This window comes from Microtus pennsylvanicus, chromosome 14, assembly GCF_037038515.1.
Source record: "Microtus pennsylvanicus isolate mMicPen1 chromosome 14, mMicPen1.hap1, whole genome shotgun sequence".
NCBI lineage: Eukaryota > Metazoa > Chordata > Mammalia > Rodentia > Cricetidae > Microtus > Microtus pennsylvanicus.
The window spans coordinates 5276536-5294566 of NC_134592.1; the positions used below are offsets into that span (position 1 = coordinate 5276536).

Sequence of the window (18031 nt, forward strand, 5' to 3'; positions counted from 1 at the left end):
GTATTGGGGGGGGGGGATCTGAGAGGAGTGAAGGGAGAGGAACCTGTGGTTGTGATGTAATATATGAGAGAAAAATTTAAAGGGGGGAGAGGAAGGAAGGGAGTCAGTAATGGGGGAACTGGGAGCTGTGCTGATTGGTGTAAATGGACTCCTCTGTTAACATGTCCTACACCCCTCCTGGCTATGTAACCAGGCTGCTTAGCTTCCTCTGGTTAACTGGGAGACATCTAAGATACCCCCTGATGCTACATTATGTCTAGCAAAAGGCTTTCTCAGAATAGTCTTTTATCTATTTGAGATTTGTACCTATCTGGGATTTGAGATTCATGCCACGCACAGGGGCAGCAGTGAAAACAGAACAGAGGTAGCAGGTGATGGGTGCTAGACTCGGACCATCACTAGAAGAGGTCTTGGAATTACCAAGTCTAAGGGTCTCAACACCCAAGGGTTAGGAACTGTAATGCTACCTTGCATTACCTGCTGCTACCACTGCTTCAAAGTTGAGTTTCACCAATTGTTGCATGTTGACATGGCAGTAAAAAGCCAGAACAAGATTCCTCTAACCCAAGCAGCTGGAGCTGTCAGTCGCTGGCTCCTAAGGTCAGGACCCATGCACCTCTAGTTCCCAGGGCTTTGGGATACAAGCTTGAGTGCATCAGTCCATCAGGTTTCTGTACTCATGAGCCAAGGGTTCCTAATTATAGACCTACTCACCTACAGATTTCCATGGAATAAAATGACTTCAGCTAGCTGCCAAGGGCCCATGATTAAACAGGAGCCACCTATCCCTGAGTTTCTCTCCTAAATGACCTGACATCTCAGCCAAGGCTGACACAACAGGACACAGATGCTCAGTGTCACACAGGTATACATAGTCCTGACCCATTTGCCCAGGTTGACTGACCCACACATGAAGGACAAAGGTATATATAGATAGCATCATCATGGGACGGTGCTGTCTGGAGTTGATATTTCTTTATAAGGCAAGGCTGATAAACCCAGAAAACTGATGTGACATGCAGGTTATGAGTCTAAAGTCAATGTTCAATAGGACCTCGGCAGAGACCTTTCCAGCACCTGCACCTCCCCTTGTTCTAGCATGAATTATGTGAATGAAATTATTGTGTAAGTCTTTTCTGGTCAATTTATGTCTGGGTTTGTCTTCTGGTACCAGGTACATCATCAATCTTGCCTTATTATTTTATGGCCTTGTTAAATGTCACACCAAAACACAAGTTTTTTTGTTTTCGTTTCTCTTTTTTGGCTGAGACAGGGTTTCTCTGTGTAACATCCCTGACTACTTAGGAACTTGTCTGTAGAGCAGCCTGGCCTAAAACTCAGGAACCTGCCTGCCTCTGCCTCCCCAACACTGGGACTAATGGCGTGCTCCGCAGCTCATCTAGCTTCAAGGCCGATTTACTACTCAGGCTTGCATCATTCTTGGCTCTCACAGCATCGAGGGGGTTTCTGTTTCCTATAGTTAAACAGCTGGCTACTGCCAGGTCTTCTGTGCATGTAGCACTGATTCTCTGGGAGAGGCCCAGAAATGGTCCCTCTGATCCAATGAGAGCAGCGTCCCAGCACCCACTTCCGGCCGGCCCTTAGCAAAAGCCTCCTCCCCATTCAACTGGTTGCCATGATGGCTTCCTCAATTCCTGTCTTACTTTCAGCTGCCTTTTTTCCCCCCGTTTATTTATTAAAGATTTCTGTCTCTTCCCTGCCACCTCCTCCCATTTCCCTCCCCCTCTCCCAATCAAGTTCCCCTCCCTTGTCAGCCCATAGAGCCTATCAGGGTTCCCTGCCCAGTGGGAAGTCCAAGGACCACCCACCTCCATCCAGGTCTAGTAAGGTGAGCATCCAAACTGCCTAGGCTCCCACAAAGCCAGTACGTGCAGTAGGATCAAAAACCCACTGCCATTGTTCTTGAGTTCTCAGTAGTCCTCATTGTCCGCTATGTTCAGCAAGTCCGGTTTTATCCCAGGTTTTTTCAGACCCAGGCCAGCTGGCCTTGGTGTGTTCCCAATAGAACATCCCCATTGTCTCAGTGTGTGGGTGCACCCCTTGAGGTCCTGAGTTCCTTGCTCGTGCTCTCCCTCCTTCTGCTCCTGATTTGGACCTTGAGATTTCTGTCCAGTGCTCCAAATTGGGTCTCTGTCTCCTTTCAACGCCTGATGAAGGCTAATATTCAGGAGGATGCCTATATGTTTTTCTTTGGGTTCTCCTTATTTAGCTTCTCTAGGATCACTAATTATAGGCTCAATGTCCTTTGTTTATATCTAGAAACCAAGTATGAGTGAGTACATCCCATTGTTCCTCTTTTTGGGTCTGGCTTACCTCACTCAGGATAGTGTTTTCTATTTCCATCCATTTGTATGCAAAATTCAAGAAGTCCTTGTTTTTTACTGCTGAGTAGTACTCTAATATGTATACATTCCATACTTTTTTTTTTTTTTTTGGTTTTTCGAGACAGGGTTTCTCTGTGGTTTTGGAGCCTGTCCTGGAACTAGCTCTTGTAGACCAGGCTGGTCTCGAACTCAGAGATCCGCCTGCCTCTGCCTCCCAAGTGCTGGGATTAAAGGCGTGCGCCACCACCGCCCGGCCATTCCATACTTTCTTCATCCATTCTTCCATTGAAGGGCATCTAGGTTGTTTCCAGGTTCTGGCTCTTTGATTTAATTGTAGTGGGGCAATCTGCTCTCAGTGTTGCACGCCGGTCCCCAGCATCCGCCAGCGCCGTCCGCTTTTTTTTTTTTTTAAGATTTATTTTCTATGTACATTGAGGTTTAGTCCACATGTCTGTGTGAGAATGTTGGATCCCCTGGACCTGAAGATACAGCTGTGAGCTGCCATGTGTATGCTGGGAATTGAACCTGGGTCCTTTGGAAGAGCAGCCAGTGCTCTGAACCACTGAGTCATCTCTTCAGTCTCCAGCTGTCTTGATATCCTGTTGCTCATCTCTATACCAAACATTTACAAATGTAGTTGACACTCCCAGACCAAACTGCCTCTCCCACCAACCGCCCCAACCAAGATGGAGATGGAGTCCTGTTTCACACAAGATAAAGTGTTTCACCACTGATCTGCATCCTATTGTGTGGTCTTTAACGAACAGTTCTTAGCTTTGATAAGAGCTGAAACCACCAAAGTTCCCCTCACAGTCAGCAGAATTTGGTGTCAGGAAACCACCCCTGGTATTCCCCATGGCCTCAAGCAGGGAGTGCTTGTTTTTGCATATTAGGTTCCCTTGGGTGGGAACCCAAGAAACAGACAGCATGTCCTCACTGGTCTCAGAACAGGGCCTCACTGTCCACCGGCTGGCCAGAGCTTTAGTCCTTGTGCCAGGCATTAGATTCTCCTGACCTTGATCAGGTTGAGGTGTTAGAGACAATAAGATCGCCCTTCCCAAAGTCAGGGGGCCCATAAGGCCTCATCTGTCAGGCTGCAGGTGGACCCTGGAGTGCCATGTGTCATCAATGGTGCGAGCTCACCCTAGGACCTCAGGGCCCACCAAGACAGTTGTATTTGGTTTTATTCTTACTTGGCTGTGTGGGAGCGCAGGACAAAGAACAGTGAGACCACAAATGTGCATATTTTGAGTCCTTATGTGTGGAAAAGCTGATACTGAGGTCCTTGCCAAGTGACAAGTCCTGACAACCTGACCAAGGATGGGGCCCATGGTTGAGCTTTCGACATGCTCTTTTGTTTTGCGAGGCAGGGTTTCTCAGTGGAAGTCCTAGCTGCCCTGGAACCAGCTCTTGTAGTAGACCAGGCTGGCCTTGAGCTCACAGAGATCCACCTGCCTCCGCCTCTGAGTTCTGGGATTAAAGGTGTGCAACACCACCACTTGGCCAACATGCTTTCTTTCACACGGCCCACAGACCCGAGACCCAGGGAAGACAAAGCAGACACGATGTGGGATTCTACTGGAACTGATTAACTCCGCAGAGCAAATGGAGAAGTGACAGCTAGTAGCACTGGATCTGCATTTTGGGTTTTTATTAGTTTTCTTTTTTTTCGAGACAGGGCTTCTCTGTGTAGTTAGTCCTGGCTGCCCTGGAACTCACTCTGTAGACCACGCTGGCCTCAAACTCACTGAGATCCGCCTGTCTTTGCCTCCTGAGTGCTGGGATTAAAGGTGTGCACCACCATTGTCCAGCTGCATTTAGATTTTTTAAGGTCAAGCTCCAAAGGGCCACTGGAAGTCCTACAGCAGGGCAGTTTTCAGAGGCAGGGAGCATAACTGGACTTGTTTATAGCTCATATCACCGTCACAAGGAGCCAACTTCCCATGTGTCCTGGACCAGAGCTGGAACCCACAGGTGGAAGCAGCAAGAAGAGGTAAGCAAGTGTTAGCACGGACAGGGGCTGCAGGCCAGGAGGGACAGCAGAGGCTCAGCAACAGGCAGGAGGTTCCAGAGACTCTAGGAGCTACGTCATGAAAGTTAGGAAGGACCTGTTAGACACTGGTCCTCTAGAAACATGCTAGGAACAGTCACTGGAACAAACAGCATGGTGCCCTGCCTCAGGGCCAGAGAGCACCTGTATCAGAACTGTCACCCTAACCATACGACACTAGGCAAGCAGGAGAACCCCATGAGAGAATGTTCTAGCAGAGGGTCCAGGGTGCCCAGAGTTGGATAGTGGCCTCAGGCCTGAGTTAGCAGGAGACTAGAGGTTGCCTAGTGGGACCTACCACCTGCCCAGTGTCTGGTCAGTATTTGGAGCTAGGGATAGGAAGGAAGGCAGGGTTAGAAACCACGGGACCAGCTTGGGCCCACCGGCTAGAAGCCTGGGCTAGGAGAGAGCCATCCCACCAGGCTGTGGGCACGTCCTGGACACAGGCTGCTTTGTGAGACCTGAGCTTGCCCAGTGCCCAGCAGCCTTCAGAACAAAGGCCTTCTGTCTGTACTGCAGCTTCCCTCCTCTTCTCTCCCCGGCAGAGCCCCAGGGCTCCCATCCAGCTCCCCACACACAGCAGGCACATCCACGGCCCAGCACAGGAGGAGGCTCTGCTGCAGGAGGTGTACAGCTAGAGTCGGAGAAACCAGAGCTGCTCCACTCGGGGGAGACCCGGTGCTTCCTGCACTGTGCAGCACGTGATTCCAGCCTGGGGCCCACCATGCCCCATGCAGAGCCCAGTATCAAAAGAGGGGGAAATTAAAGGGCAATGGCAGAGGGCAACAACCTGGTGTCCCCAGAGACAGCTCTACCATGTATATATAGGTCCCCTCCAAACTGCTCTGGAGGACCAGCCCATGGTGACTCCAAAACTGTAGGCAACAGGGCCTGGACCTCTGCTCCAATGCCAGCCCCAGTCTGCTCCTCTGAGACTCTACAAAGACCTCTACACAGGTGGGCACACCTTGGGGCCTTCAGTGTCCAGGAACCATAATCCAAATCAAGCCAGGCAGAGCACCAGCCAGCCTGGCCAGCTCCTGCTGACACTGGCTCTGTAGCTGGTGCAGCACCTTTTTCAGACCGGCCTCCTGGGTGCTCAGGGTCCTGATCATCTCAGCTGCCTGTAGGCCTTGAGGTCCTGGTGACTGATCCTTACTTCTCACCAGCCGATGGGGTCTCTGGGGCTGGGTAGGGTCACTGGATGGCTCCCAGGATACCTGCAGGGCAATCAACTCCTGTTTGACAGCCTCCTGCAAGGCCCTCCTTGTGGTGCTCCACTCTGGCCCCTGACCTAGGCCTCCAACCTGCATGAGAGAAGACACACAGGCTCCTGAGCCAAGGGCAGCTCTGTTCTCAGGAGAACAGGTCCAGGTGCACCCAAAAACCCTGCAGCTCCAGAGCTGCAAGGCAAGGCATTAGTCCATGCATCATCCCACCATACAAAGCCAGGCCACCCATGACCCGTACAAAAGGCCTGGCTTGTCCAAAAATCTTTTACCCTCACAAAGCACCTGAAGCCCATGCCAGCAGCAGCTGGGACACAGGGACCCAAAACTCAGAGAATCAAGATCCTTAACCTCCAGGGCTCCTCACTCAGGACAGCTGATTGTAGGACCGCTGGGTAGTTTCTAGCCTACCATGTCCCTCAAGGGTCTTCAGAACACAAGGAAGATTCCTGGGGACACCCGCTACTCCAGGATTTGGGGCAGCATCCCCCACCACCCTGTTTCACCCTCTCCTTCCTACTGCTATCTAGGAGAGGAATACCTGAGTGGGACTGACCCAGGGGGCATAGGGTACTACCTCTAATCCCTCAAGGCAATCCCTAGCCAAAGACCCTGTGGGCAGCAGGTCTAAGTGAAGGTCACACTGATGAGGCCACTAACCCCCACTCCAAAGACCCCAGAGAGTCACCTTGAGTCCTGGGTGCTCTGCTGAATGGGCTCTGCCCTCACAGTTCTATATATATATAAAATTCAGGATAAAATCTACTACCACTCCTGGGGTATTAGCTGCTGTGAGGAAGAGACCTCTGGCCCAACCACAGGCTCACGGTCTGCGGCATGCCAGCCTCACTAGGACGGAGAGTTGGAGGAAAAACAGTGGTTGCTCCCGATCTTCAAGGAGACTATGGAAGAGCTAAGGGGAGCCTGCCTGCAGCTGACATTAAAAGGAGAACTGATGGATGCAGCAGTGAGCGGCATATGCTACCAGGAACTGCTGGGGAGGAGCAGAGTGGCCGACCAACCGGCAATGCGCATGGAATGGGAGCACCAGGGCAGGCAGTTCTGCACAGGCTGCCTACCTCTCTGTGGGAGTTCCCGGAGAAAATCTCAAGGTGACAGTGAAGGATAGTGGGGTTTCTTCCCTGCAACCCCTGCTTTTGGAATTTGCTGTCCAAGTATATCACCATCAAATTTAATCCAAATAAGTAGGGTAATTGATCCAGAGACTTTGTCGAATGGTTAACCAAGACCTCCCACTAAAAGAGCCAGTCCAGACAGAAAAAAGGAGGCAGAGCCGGAGCGTAGGTTGGGAAGAGTGGGCAAAGTAGCTGCCTAGGAGCTCACCTGGGCTTCCCATGCCGCCCTCCGGGGCTCAGCCACTTCCCGTAGCTCCTCATGCAGGGCCTGCAACTCTTGTTTTACCAACTCCAGCTCACCAAGCCCACGTTCAGAAATCATGGGCAGAACTGTGGGCTGTGAGGTCACAGCAGGAGTCTCCGACAAGCAGGCATCCAGAACTGTATCCTGCAGAGACCCCAGTGAGATGGTCAGGGACAAACACAGGTTTCAAGTGGGGACAGAGGACGCAGAGGTTGATGGGGCAGAGCATTCCCAGATCGCACTGCAGACAGGGCAGCTTCTGACTCCCTGGCTACTTCTCTGGCATTCAGGGAAACACAAAAACCAGACCTCTGGGAGAACCAGAGGCAAGGACCAGCAATATGAGGCTCCCACTGAGTACAGCAGATATCCTGAGCAGAAGCATCCTTTAGAGCCCTCGTCTCCATCTTCAAGGAGGGATGATCTTCCAAACTCTACTATCAATGAGCCTGGGACTCCTGGCCAGCGCCAGGAAGGGTTGAGACAGCAGGGAAGACGTCCTCACCATCCACTGCCAGAAGACCAGCTCACACTGCCGCCACTCCAGAGCTGCCCCCAGGCGTACGTTCTCACTCTCCAGCGCCTGCAGAAGCTAGAGAGGAAGACACAGACTGCTGGGCCAGACTGCTCCCTGACCATCTCCCGAGCCAAGCTCTAGTCCAGGGGCCTTTGACCAGAGTGCTCTGCCCAACATTCCACCGACTAGAGGCCGTCCCAAAGGCCGCATAGATGGGAAGACCTAAGACCGGGGAGCCTGCTGGGCCATGTATCTTTGGGAACAAACCCCCAAGGAAAGGAAGAGTTGATAGGTGATGGGGATTTGTGCATAGGGCAGGGGCATGGGACAGAGTTGAGGCATGCATAAGAGGGAAGGGCAGGGTCAGGTCAGAAGATAACCACGGCCCACCCTCAGCAGAGCAAAGCCTGCTAGTCCTGCACTAACAGCTGCGCCTCAGAGACAGTTCAATCTTGGGCTCGAGAAGAGGCAAAGAAGGGAGCTGGACCTGGAAGAAGAGGTCACCCAGCCCAAGTTCCAGCTCGGCTGCAATACATGCCCAATGCCAACAGGCAGCCAACCACTCAGGAGGTCTACAGTCCAGCCCCTAAGTGGTGACCAATGCTGGACCTCTCCCGTGAACCTCAGAGATAAGCTGACCAAAAGGAAGAAGCCAGTAATGATGGACAGGGCCCTAGAAAGACAGGCAGGAAGGTGGGGGAGGGAGGGCAAGTGGAGAGAACTGGATATCCTGGGAGAAGCTGGGGATGGGGCCAGCACTGACACTCTTCCCAGCCTCAGACAGAAGGCACTGTCTGCCTGAGGCCACGTTATCACTGGGTCTCATTCATGGCCTGCTATCCTCCAGGTCTGTGCTAAGATTTAGGTCCATCAAGACCTTCAGGAGGGGCCCCCTGCCGAGGGCAGCCATGGTTGGGAAGAATCAAATGGCCCCTGGGCAACAAGACAGGACTGAGGCCTACAAATCAGCACTTATGCACAGATCTACCCCAGAAGACTTCCCCAGAGACCCTGAGAGTCTAGGCTCTGAAGAGCAGCTCTCCCCACTCACTCGGCCTTTAAACACCTCCAGATACATCAGTCAGGCAGAGCTAGCCGCCCATTTCAGACCGAGATCAGTGTTCCTCCAAGCCAGCCGTCCCCTCCTGGACACCACATCCCTCCAACCTGGACCTTGCCTGGCCAAATAACAGGCACACACAACACCTAGTCTTCCTTCCTGGACAGGTGTGCAATCAACGGGACAGGGAGAATCCTAAGGGACACACGGATCACCCACCATAGCAAATGACAGTGACTTTGGCAAATACCCAGAGACACAGACGTCAAAGCCTAACACCAACCCAGGTATTCCCCAGTAGACCACACCCTATCAAGGGCAGCAGCCACTCCAGCACCCTACCAACTCTCACCTGCTGACTGCTCTCTGGGTCTCTGAGCATCTCTGTTTCAGCAACAGAAAGATGGTCAAGGTTCCGCTGGCTGTGACATCCACGGGTGTACAGGTGGATCTGCAACAAGCAATGTACCCAGGCTGGGGAGCCACTCCCCAACAAGACCTCCCTTAGCTGGATACAGACACCTTCGAGACCACTCATAGCCAGAAGGACAGAGCTGGGCTAAAGGCAGCTCCGTAATGCTGGGGGTGTGGGCTGCAGAGGAGGGGCACTAGACAATTTCACTGAGGGCTTCCACACCTTGCTCACCAGGACAGAGGTAAGGCAGGGTCCTGCTCTACTTATAAAGGGGAGACCTAACCTATAGGCCAGAGCTGGGGGAAGTCCAGCAGTCCAGTGAGCCAACAGTGATGACAGAGCTGGACCACAGGGAAAGGTAGCCTGGGGCACAGGGCAAATGGGCCCAGTGTGAGGAGCCATAGGGTTGGACTACCTTGCTGAGCAGGGTACACTGTTCCTGCTGACTGGAGATCAGGCGTCGCCACCTAAACCGCAGCTTTCCCATCAGCCATTCCACTAGTCGGAGATCCACCGGACTCTCTGTTTCCACACGGGGTGCAAGAGGACCAGGGATGGCCAGGGCCTCACACTAGAGAGGGAACAAGAGTCAGCCCTGCTATACACCCCATCTCGTGCTAAAGGAAGGACCAGGAAGAGGAGGTGCGCTACGAGCATAGAATCAGTCCGCTCTAGTCTCAGCTGGGAAGCCAGATGAGGACCGCACCAAGGGTACCATATGACTTGGGACCACAGAGAAATCCAGGGTTTCTGGCCAAAGTTCAGCTCAAACACCCTCACTACATACTCACCTCACGCTGGGGCAGCTGATCACCCAACTGCACACGGGTCTGGGCAAGCAGCTGCTCAAGGAAGGGTCCTCGTGCCAGAAGCCAAGACAGGGCCAGCAGCAGTTCCCGGCTTCTCTGAGAACTGCCCTCAGGAAACTGTACCAGTGCAGACCTGGGGTAGCCCTGGGAGTCCAGTGCTGACTTCACCACACGGGCTTGAGCCTCTGGAGTAGGAAATCACCAGCTTAGGGGGTGCCAACCTGGAGGTGTCACCTGGGTCCTTCTGGGAAACTGGGAGCCAGCTGATTGGACAAAGGAGGCCCAGGGGGAAGGATTTCTGTGAATGACTGGTTCAGGGTCTAGTCAGTCTCAGAGCCACTGCTAGTCAGGTGAGCGAGGGAAAAGGTAGTAGAAAGAGAGGCTTAAGGAAGTGGGCGGGGCAGTGCTGGCAGAGAGAGGGGAAGGGACAGGTGTCTGCAGAAAGGGGGCGTTGAAGTTGAATACAGAAGGGTAGACAAAAGAGGAGCTTTAAAGGTGCGGGACTTACCGAGCTGAGCTGAGCGAGGTCGACCGAGTTGGGGGAGTGGAAATAAGGGCCCTGGGGCGTGGCTTTCTGAGAGGGCAGGGCTTACCTGGAGCAAGGTCGGTCAAGGTATCTTTAGCAGCAAGCGGTGAGAGCACGCGTAAGAGAAGCTGCCAGAGCACTGGAGCCTGCAGCGAAGGAGTTTGTAGACAGCGGGTGTCAAGTCTCACCAACGTCGGCCCAGGACAACGCCTTCCCCGACCCCGGCCGCCTACCCTGATAGCCTCACCGCCTCTGGACGGTCAAACTTCGCGCGGCGGAAGATTTCAGGGCTGGGCCCAGCGGGCAGGGACCGACTCAACGCAGCGATAGCTTCAGGAAGGGCCCTGGCCGCCCCTTCCACCCGGTGCCTCCGCCGCCCCATGCAGCCAGCACCAGGCAGCCTCGGATCGCCCGCCCGGGCAAGTCGGACCCAGCGACCAATCAGAGCTCGGGCTGGGACCCGCCCTCTGCGCCCAGGCCCAATGAGCGGTGACCGGCGTTTGAATGCCTACCAGTCTGTCGCGTAGGCAGGCACTTCCGGGGTCTGGGCGGGGCCGCGGGTTTGCCAGCTCCGCGGACTTTGGAACACACCAATCAGCACCTCTGGTTCCCAACCTCCAGGCGGCTCCCGCGCAGGTAGCGCGCGGCCGGACGGCGCGCATGCGCCCGAGTGTCCCCTGGAGGCGCGTGGAAAGGAGTACGGCTCCACCCAAACACGGAGGGAGTGTCTCTGCGGAGCCGTCCAGGAGCTCGCCGCCAGGGGGCGCCAGGGACCCGCGAGGAGAAGCCGAGCCCGGGGAACCGGGTGGGGAGTTCCAGGGGCCACGTCGCCAGGAGTCTTTTGAGAAAGCCGTCCTCCCTCTCCTGTACAATCCCAGACCTCCTTGTCCCCATTTTCATCCTTCCTCCAGCCACTAGAAGACTAGTTTTTGAGGAAAATTCTCCACTTTAGAAAAGGGTGCGGCCATCTCCTTTAGAGTTGAACTTAGTTTCGCGCACTACAGTGTCAATCCTGGTAAGCCCTGAGAACCCTGCGAGGAAACATGTAGACGTACACAGCAGCTACATGACAACGGCAGAATGAACCCAGACTCCAACCTGATGAGCGGGTTAAGACGCCGCACCACAAGCGGGCAGCAATTATGCTCAGCAATGGGCATGAGGCTGGTACGTGGCCACAGCCTTTACCAGAACACTCTCTGTGGGAAGCCGGGGACGAAAGACCACTTCAAATGTTCCAGTGCGTGCAGAGGAGGGCCGGACAAAGGCCAGATGCTGCCTACGGGGATCCGGGGATCTGCAGGCGACGGAAGACCGGGCGAATTGTGGGGGCGGGGCCTGTACGCTTGAGCGGGCACAAGCTAAGCTTTGTGTGCTCGTTGTCACCAGAAATAGCTGGGACTGTGCACAGTACTGTGTGCGCTCTCCAACTCAATAAAGCCGGGAAAGAGGGAGAGGGTGCGATGTGTAAGAGGAAACTGAGGTGAGAGGGAAGGGCAACGGACCCTAGGCACCTGCCACCTTAACCGCAGCTACAGAATGGCCACTCCCTCCGGAAGTGCGGGACTGTCGGCCCACCTCGATCTTAACCTTCCGTGTGCTCCTGCTCCGCATTTTACCCCTCCCCGCCCCCGCATATGACTTCTTGCTGCAGACTTTCCTCTGCTCATCTGGTGCCTTGGGCCATTCTGCTTCAGGTGTCCTTCTTCCTGGGCCCTTGCCAAGCAGCTAGGGCTGCTGGTGCCAGATAGCCAAGCCCAGCTAGACCCTACTTGCTCCTACCGCCCTGGGTCTAGGACCCTGCTTCTGCACAGGCTTGTGCATACCGTCACACTTCACAGCGCCCTGAAACCTTAAGCTCAAAGATCTTGGCTACTGTGCCAAGGAACTCCTGATGCACCCCTAAGGAGCCCTTTGTCTCTCGAGGCCTCTTTGCAATACTATGCTCTTGCCCCACCTGACCTGCTCGTTCCTACAGGCCTCAGGTTGCTGGGAATTCGCTCCAAGTCTGCCCGCGTTGGGAGACATGGAACTGGGTGCAGGGGGCTGGGATTATGAGGAAGGCAGGGTCCTCGAAGGTGGGAGAAAACAGGGGAAACGGAGCTTCTGTCCTTCACCCATGCCTTTTCCAGGTCCTCTGCAGATGTTGGACACCCAAGACCTGGAGGTCTGTCCCAACGCCCATACCCCTCCCAGCTGGAAACTCTTAAGATTTCAGGTTTAGCCGGGGCCATGGTGGCACATGCCTTTAATCCAAGCACTCTGGAGGCAGAGGCAGGCAGTCGGATCTCAAGACCAACCTGGTCTACAGAGGGAGTTCCAGGACTGGCTCCATAGCTACTGAGAAACCCTGTCTCAAACAAAAACAAAACTCAGGTTGACCTATTCTGCTCATACTGCTATAACCTAAAGCACTATGACATCTACCCGTTGGGATTCCAGAATCACCCAGTAAAACACACACACACACACACACACACACACACACGGCCACAACAGCCTATCAGGCTCATTCTTTGTGGCCTTGTTAAGTTCAAAAGAGTCTTGAAAGGCCAGTGGCATGGGGGAAGCGGAAGCTGAGAGTTGCCAGGCTCTACATAAGTTTCCAGAAAACCCTTCCTACTGCCACAGAGCCGGCCCTCAAATCCCGTTAGAGCACCGAGTCACCCGGAGAGTTCCTGGGCAGGGGGGAAGCGCAGATGTGGATGTGGTATCTGTTGAGCAGCTGCAGAACATCCACAAGGGTGCACTTCTGGGGACAGGGTGGGGTTACAGGAAGTGGAAATGGAATAGGCAAGAAGTCCGCACAACTCCCACGAAAGAATCTCAGAAAGGGAACCATATCAGCTCCCACTGATTCACCCTCTGAACTGTGGCCAGCCCCACCCACTCCCAGGCTCCATGTTCCTGCTGACCCTGTTGGCCAGGGCCTCACCCCAGGCCAGAACCACTAAGGAACTTTATGGATTCTGAAGTCCTGCCCCGAAGTGGCACTCCCCCAGAGGGTAATGGGCAGCAATGTCTACAACAGCAGGAAAAATCAGTGTCCTGTATTCGGCCTGGGGCTGAGGCTCCCCGCAGCTTCCCTCCAGCACACACTGGTAGACAAACACACGGGTCTTCCAAAAGATCAGGTTTATTAAGGGCATGAAAGGCTACTGAGAGCCCCCGCTGTCCAAGGTTAAGGCCTGGCATGTGCCTGGGCGGGTAGGGAGGGTTTCCACAACCTGTAAGGAGAGACAGAGACGAACATGAGTGCATGTCCAAATTTCGTTACTCCACCAGTGCTGACCTCATCCTGTAGACAGGCGGACTGGGTGGGATTGGAGATGGGGCTGTACCTGGATCTACTTGAAAGTGTGGCTCTCGGCTCCACCTCTCCCAAAGCCTGAAAACAAAGCAAAAAAACAGAAAACGAGATTAATAGGTTGGGGAAGGGGGTCAGTTGGGGTGAGAGGCCTGTTAGGGAGGAGGCCCAGCAACATACCTTTGGGCCCAAACATGGCTGAGTAGCAGGGATGGTTGCAGTAGGGCTTGCCTTCATGCTGTAAGGAGAAGAACATGAGGGGATGCCTTCACCCCAGCTCCTATGCCCCCCCTTCGTTCCTCCCTCTGCCCCCTAGCAGTCCCTTACCTCGGCATGGCTCCCAGAGGTCAATGTCTTTCCACATTTCTCACACTTCAGGCAGGGGCGATGCCAGTCCTTGCCTAGTGATGTCACTCGCTCAGCTGCAAGAGCACAAACCCACTGAGACCCTGGGGTCCCTTCGGCTGCACAACACATACGCGCTTCATTCCCTCAGTGTGGTAGGTACCCCACCCTGGGTCCTCAGACTGCCCTGAGCTCCATAGAGGGGCACCTCCTATAGCACAAGCCAGAAGGGTCCTCCTACGGGAGGGATTTTTCTTTTTCTTTCTCTCTCTCTCTCTCTCTCTCTCTCTCTCTCTCTCTGGTATTTTGAGACAGGGTTTCTCTGTGTAACAGCCCTGGCTGTCCTGGAACTTGCTTTGTAGACCAGGCTAGTCTTGAATTCACAGAGCTCTTCCTGCCTCTGCCTCCCAAGTGCTGGGATCAAAGGTGTGGGCCACACCACCTCAGTTCATTGGTGGGACATTTTCAAGCGCTACCACAGGGATGTGACCCCCTGAGGGCTTATAGGGCTGGAGCGGAGCCCTACAGACTTGAGGGACACAGCGGCGGGATGGATTTGGGGAGCAGGTCTAGAGAGTCTAAGGCTAGGTCGCGAATGGGTTAAGTCCTCTGACCTCTGCGCTGGTGGCTGGATAAATGAACCTGGGCGCGCCCTTCTCTACAACAGGGACAAGGGGACTTGACTTAAACACCCTCTTGTGGGAGCCCTGGGGCGCGCGAAGAGCAAGAAAACCAGCACCCCAGAGATTGCACTCCCGGACGTGGTTTTCCGTGTCTGTTTCTACTTAGGGTTGGGAGGGGCCGCCCCTGTCCCGCGTTCCTTCCTTTCCCGCGGGGACCCCGCCCAGGACACGCAGAGAGAAGGCGGGAGAGACAGACCAGAGGGATCCAGAGGCGAGGATCACAGAGAAGGGGAGACCCAAAAGCATGGGAGTCATGGAGATCTGGAGACCCAGAGGCAAGGAGGCTAGAAAACCGACCCAAAAGCATAAGACAAGTGGGCATAGATATCGGTTCCGTTTGATACCAAGTTGTCCCACCCTCACGCCGCAGGCAAGGTTCGTGGGTTCGATCCAAGGCGATTCCCAGAACTCTAGGCGGCACTGCCGCCCACCTGCACAACCCCAGAACTATCCGCCTCCAGGCTACGCTTCCGCGTACCGCCTGCACTGCGCCCGCGGGCATGTAGAGAAAGGCTGGGACACCCAAGCACGCTCACCGAAATACACCTCCTTGTCGCACTTGGGACACTTCGGCATGGCGGAGCTGAGTCCTACACAAGTGGCTGCAACTAGAAGGAAGTAGGTAGTAAGCTCTGGACTGGGTGGCGTCCGCCTGGTCCGCGCTTTTCAGGGACCCCACGGCCCTGCCCTTTAAGGCCCCGCCCCTGCCCCGCCCCGCCCCCTGAGTCCCGGACTTGGACCCCTGGGATCTCTGATCCTAATCAACTGGCCAAGAATGGTCATCTGGTCCATGCTCGCCTCTGGCAGGACAAACTGGCCAAGTGCCATGCAGGGGCGCCGAGTCTTCTGGGGACCCTCTGAGGAGTCAGGCAGCTTCCGCGGGCCCAGGCCCCGCCCCCTGCCTGGGGCAGGGCAAGTGTGCAGTGCTGAGCAAGGAACCTTAGGTCCTTCCCTCAAATGATGAAGCGCCCTATCAGGACCACCTTGAGCCTTGCACCAGAGAGAGCTTGCAGGAGCCCCGGAGGGCACAGGAAACTTCCGAAGTTCAGATAAAGCCTGGTGAGGTGCGATTGTCCTTTCCTACTAGGACTGGTGAGACCAATCTGGTCTCTAGGGTGAGACCCTGTTTTAAAACACACAGACAAAAATAAATAAAAGTAAAATAAAATGCAAACAGATGCAAATTATCATTCAAGGGTTCTGCACCTATTTTTAACCTGCCGTCTCCCAGAAAGAAAGTTGAGGGCATTGAGAGTGTCTCGGCCTTGTAGCCCAGCCCCTCCCAGACTTCCCCAGATCTAACCCATGCAGACACCAGGAGGTCCACCTGGGTTATAGGCAAATAAATAGCCTGACCTTTGCCAGGCGACTGGACTGCGGCCACAATTTCACCAGGGGAATTCAGAAGAGGAGACTCCCATCCAGAAAAGCCCTTCCTGCCACAGGGACAACAGAATCTAAACTTGAGGACCCACCAACTTGAGGTTGGAGACTAGAGGTCAGGTCAAAACAAGGAATGCAGGCCAGGCCACACCCAGGTCGCTTCCCTGATCCCTGGAGGTACAATCAAAGAAGAACGGTCAGTCCTTATCTCCGGGAGAAGCTGCTGTGCTCAGCAGTCCGAGTCCACCGCCCAGCTAAGTAGGCTGTTGAGCCGTGACTGGTACCAGGTAGAGACTTGCAGACCAGTGTGCTCACCACAGGCAGGCCTTCACCGGGGTTGGGCTCTAACCATTGCCTAACTCTCTGACGCTGTGATTGCTGTTAGCTAGGCATTCAGCTCCCATCCTTCATCTCCCTGCTCTGCGGAACTTCCTACCTGTTCCCTAACACGTGGACCTCCTTACACATACTGTTTTCAGAGCCCTCTCCTCTTGACACACTCCTCTCAAAACAAGACCTCATCTCAGGGCCGGATCTGGGGTACGGCATCTCACTGGCTGGGGTGCAGGTCAGAGCTCTCAGCTGTGACATCACTGTGTGGCACCATGTGTCTAACCCAAAGGCCACACTTCAGCGACTACCCACAGACTCGAACTCCTCTCCCCCAGAACACTCCTCCCAGGGACCCTAACTTGAGGGCACAGTTTTGCTCCAAGCTGGCTGGCGCTCCACAAATGCCCAGCTCCACAAAGGCTTTCTGAAGCTCTTTACTACCAGGCTGTGGGGGGTCTACAGTGGGGGGTCTAGAGTGGGGTTCTAGAGCGGGGGGTTCTAGAGCAGAGATGCACAGTCTCTCCAAGGATAGATTCCTATTCCCAGCCTACCAATACTTAAGATGAACCAAGAGGGCTGGGTTGGCATTCCTGAGTAGTTTCTGGACTTAAGGTCACCAGTTCAACCCTCCCCTAGCCATTTCTTGTAGTCCTTCAGTCCTTCTGTTGAAAAAGGTCCAAACTGCTATAGCCCCGGACCTAGTCTACAGAGGAGGAGAGGAGGGGATGAGGGTGGGGGTGTGCAGCTGCTCTGGAAGCGGAGAGCTGAGCAAATCCTTGGTAAAACAGAGAGGCCAGGGGAGGACTAGAACCATCTGGAAGGGTGGTGTCTCTGCCGTCACAGATTTTGGGGCCTGGCCACACACAGAGCACACTATCTCACTGTCCATGGAGTGCCAGGGGCATGCACTGGGTGGAGGCACAGGGCACCTGGCAGGTTGCCTGCCTCTAGTGGGGGTGTGTGCCAGAGGCAGAGTCCTTGGATACATATGCACAACCTGGGGCCTGGGGCGGGGGATGGCCTTTGGGATGGCTCTAGGGTCATGTGTGGTCTCAGAACAAATGGCTGTCCATGTTTCTATCCAGCTGCACCCAGGGACTCCTTGACAGTCCCTTCCCAGGTCTCGCTCAAGAGACGCTTGCTAAGGCAGGTCAGTCAATAACCCTGGCCACGCTCCTTCCATCCACTGCCCCACCCAGAGATAGCTCCTTCCTGGATTCAGGCCCTACCCTGCACTAGGGAACCCTCACAAAAAAACAGAATGAGTCTTCTTGGCCTTCCCTACTGTTGTTTTCTGTTTCCATGGGCACAGGAGGTGTGCCAAGGCAGGGCCCAAGGACTGATATCTTCTTTGTTGGTACATAGCAGTTTTCCCAGACATTCGCTTCAGACACATCCAACAAATATATACACAAGCTGGTACAGCTCCACAGGCTGAAGCAAGTATTCACCTCTTTGATGTCCTGCTTGACAGAGTGAGATCTTGTCAAGAAAGAAAGAAAAGGAAGGGAGGAAGGAAAAAGAGAACAAAAGAAAAAGCCAGGGATGCTAGGCTGTGGTGGCACACACATTTAATCCCAGCACTTAGGAGACAGACGCAGGGGCGTCTCTGTGAGTTCAAGGCCAGCCACAAATATAAACAAACAAAC

At 54.3% G+C, this 18031-nt stretch overlaps 2 protein-coding genes across 4 annotated transcripts in view; both read right to left on the reverse strand.

Moving 5' to 3' along the window:
• Nucleotides 1-10872, reverse strand: part of Tedc1 (tubulin epsilon and delta complex 1) — a 520546-nt gene extending 509674 nt beyond the window's left edge. Inside the window, exons 1-8 of one of the 3 annotated variants that reach the window (XR_012907782.1) lie at nucleotides 10579-10853; nucleotides 10399-10477; nucleotides 9788-9990; nucleotides 9412-9567; nucleotides 8934-9032; nucleotides 7510-7596; nucleotides 6969-7148; nucleotides 4147-5702 (exon numbers count right to left, since the gene is read on the reverse strand). Coding sequence is in view for 2 of the 3 variants with exons in the window: in XM_075948835.1 (XP_075804950.1) it covers nucleotides 5373-5702; nucleotides 6969-7148; nucleotides 7510-7596; nucleotides 8934-9032; nucleotides 9412-9567; nucleotides 9788-9990; nucleotides 10399-10477; nucleotides 10579-10713 (1269 nt within the window). In the remaining variant the exon portion in view is untranslated. Of the gene's footprint in view, nucleotides 1-2776; nucleotides 5703-6968; nucleotides 7149-7509; nucleotides 7597-8933; nucleotides 9033-9411; nucleotides 9568-9787; nucleotides 9991-10398; nucleotides 10478-10578 lie in introns of those variants that run through there. The other 2 variants (XM_075948835.1, XM_075948836.1) reach the window with 2 other exon arrangements.
• Nucleotides 10873-13451: 2579 nt separating this feature from the next.
• On the reverse strand, nucleotides 13452-15362 carry LOC142834678 (cysteine-rich protein 1). Its single transcript, XM_075947502.1, has 5 exons — nucleotides 15203-15362; nucleotides 13966-14060; nucleotides 13819-13876; nucleotides 13673-13719; nucleotides 13452-13558 (listed from the first exon to the last, which is right to left on the reverse strand). The coding sequence occupies exons 1-4, from the start codon at nucleotides 15240-15242 to the stop codon at nucleotides 13679-13681; spliced, it is 234 nt and encodes a 77-aa protein (XP_075803617.1). The 5' UTR covers nucleotides 15243-15362; the 3' UTR covers nucleotides 13452-13558; nucleotides 13673-13678.
• Between the last annotated feature and the right edge of the window lie 2669 nt (nucleotides 15363-18031).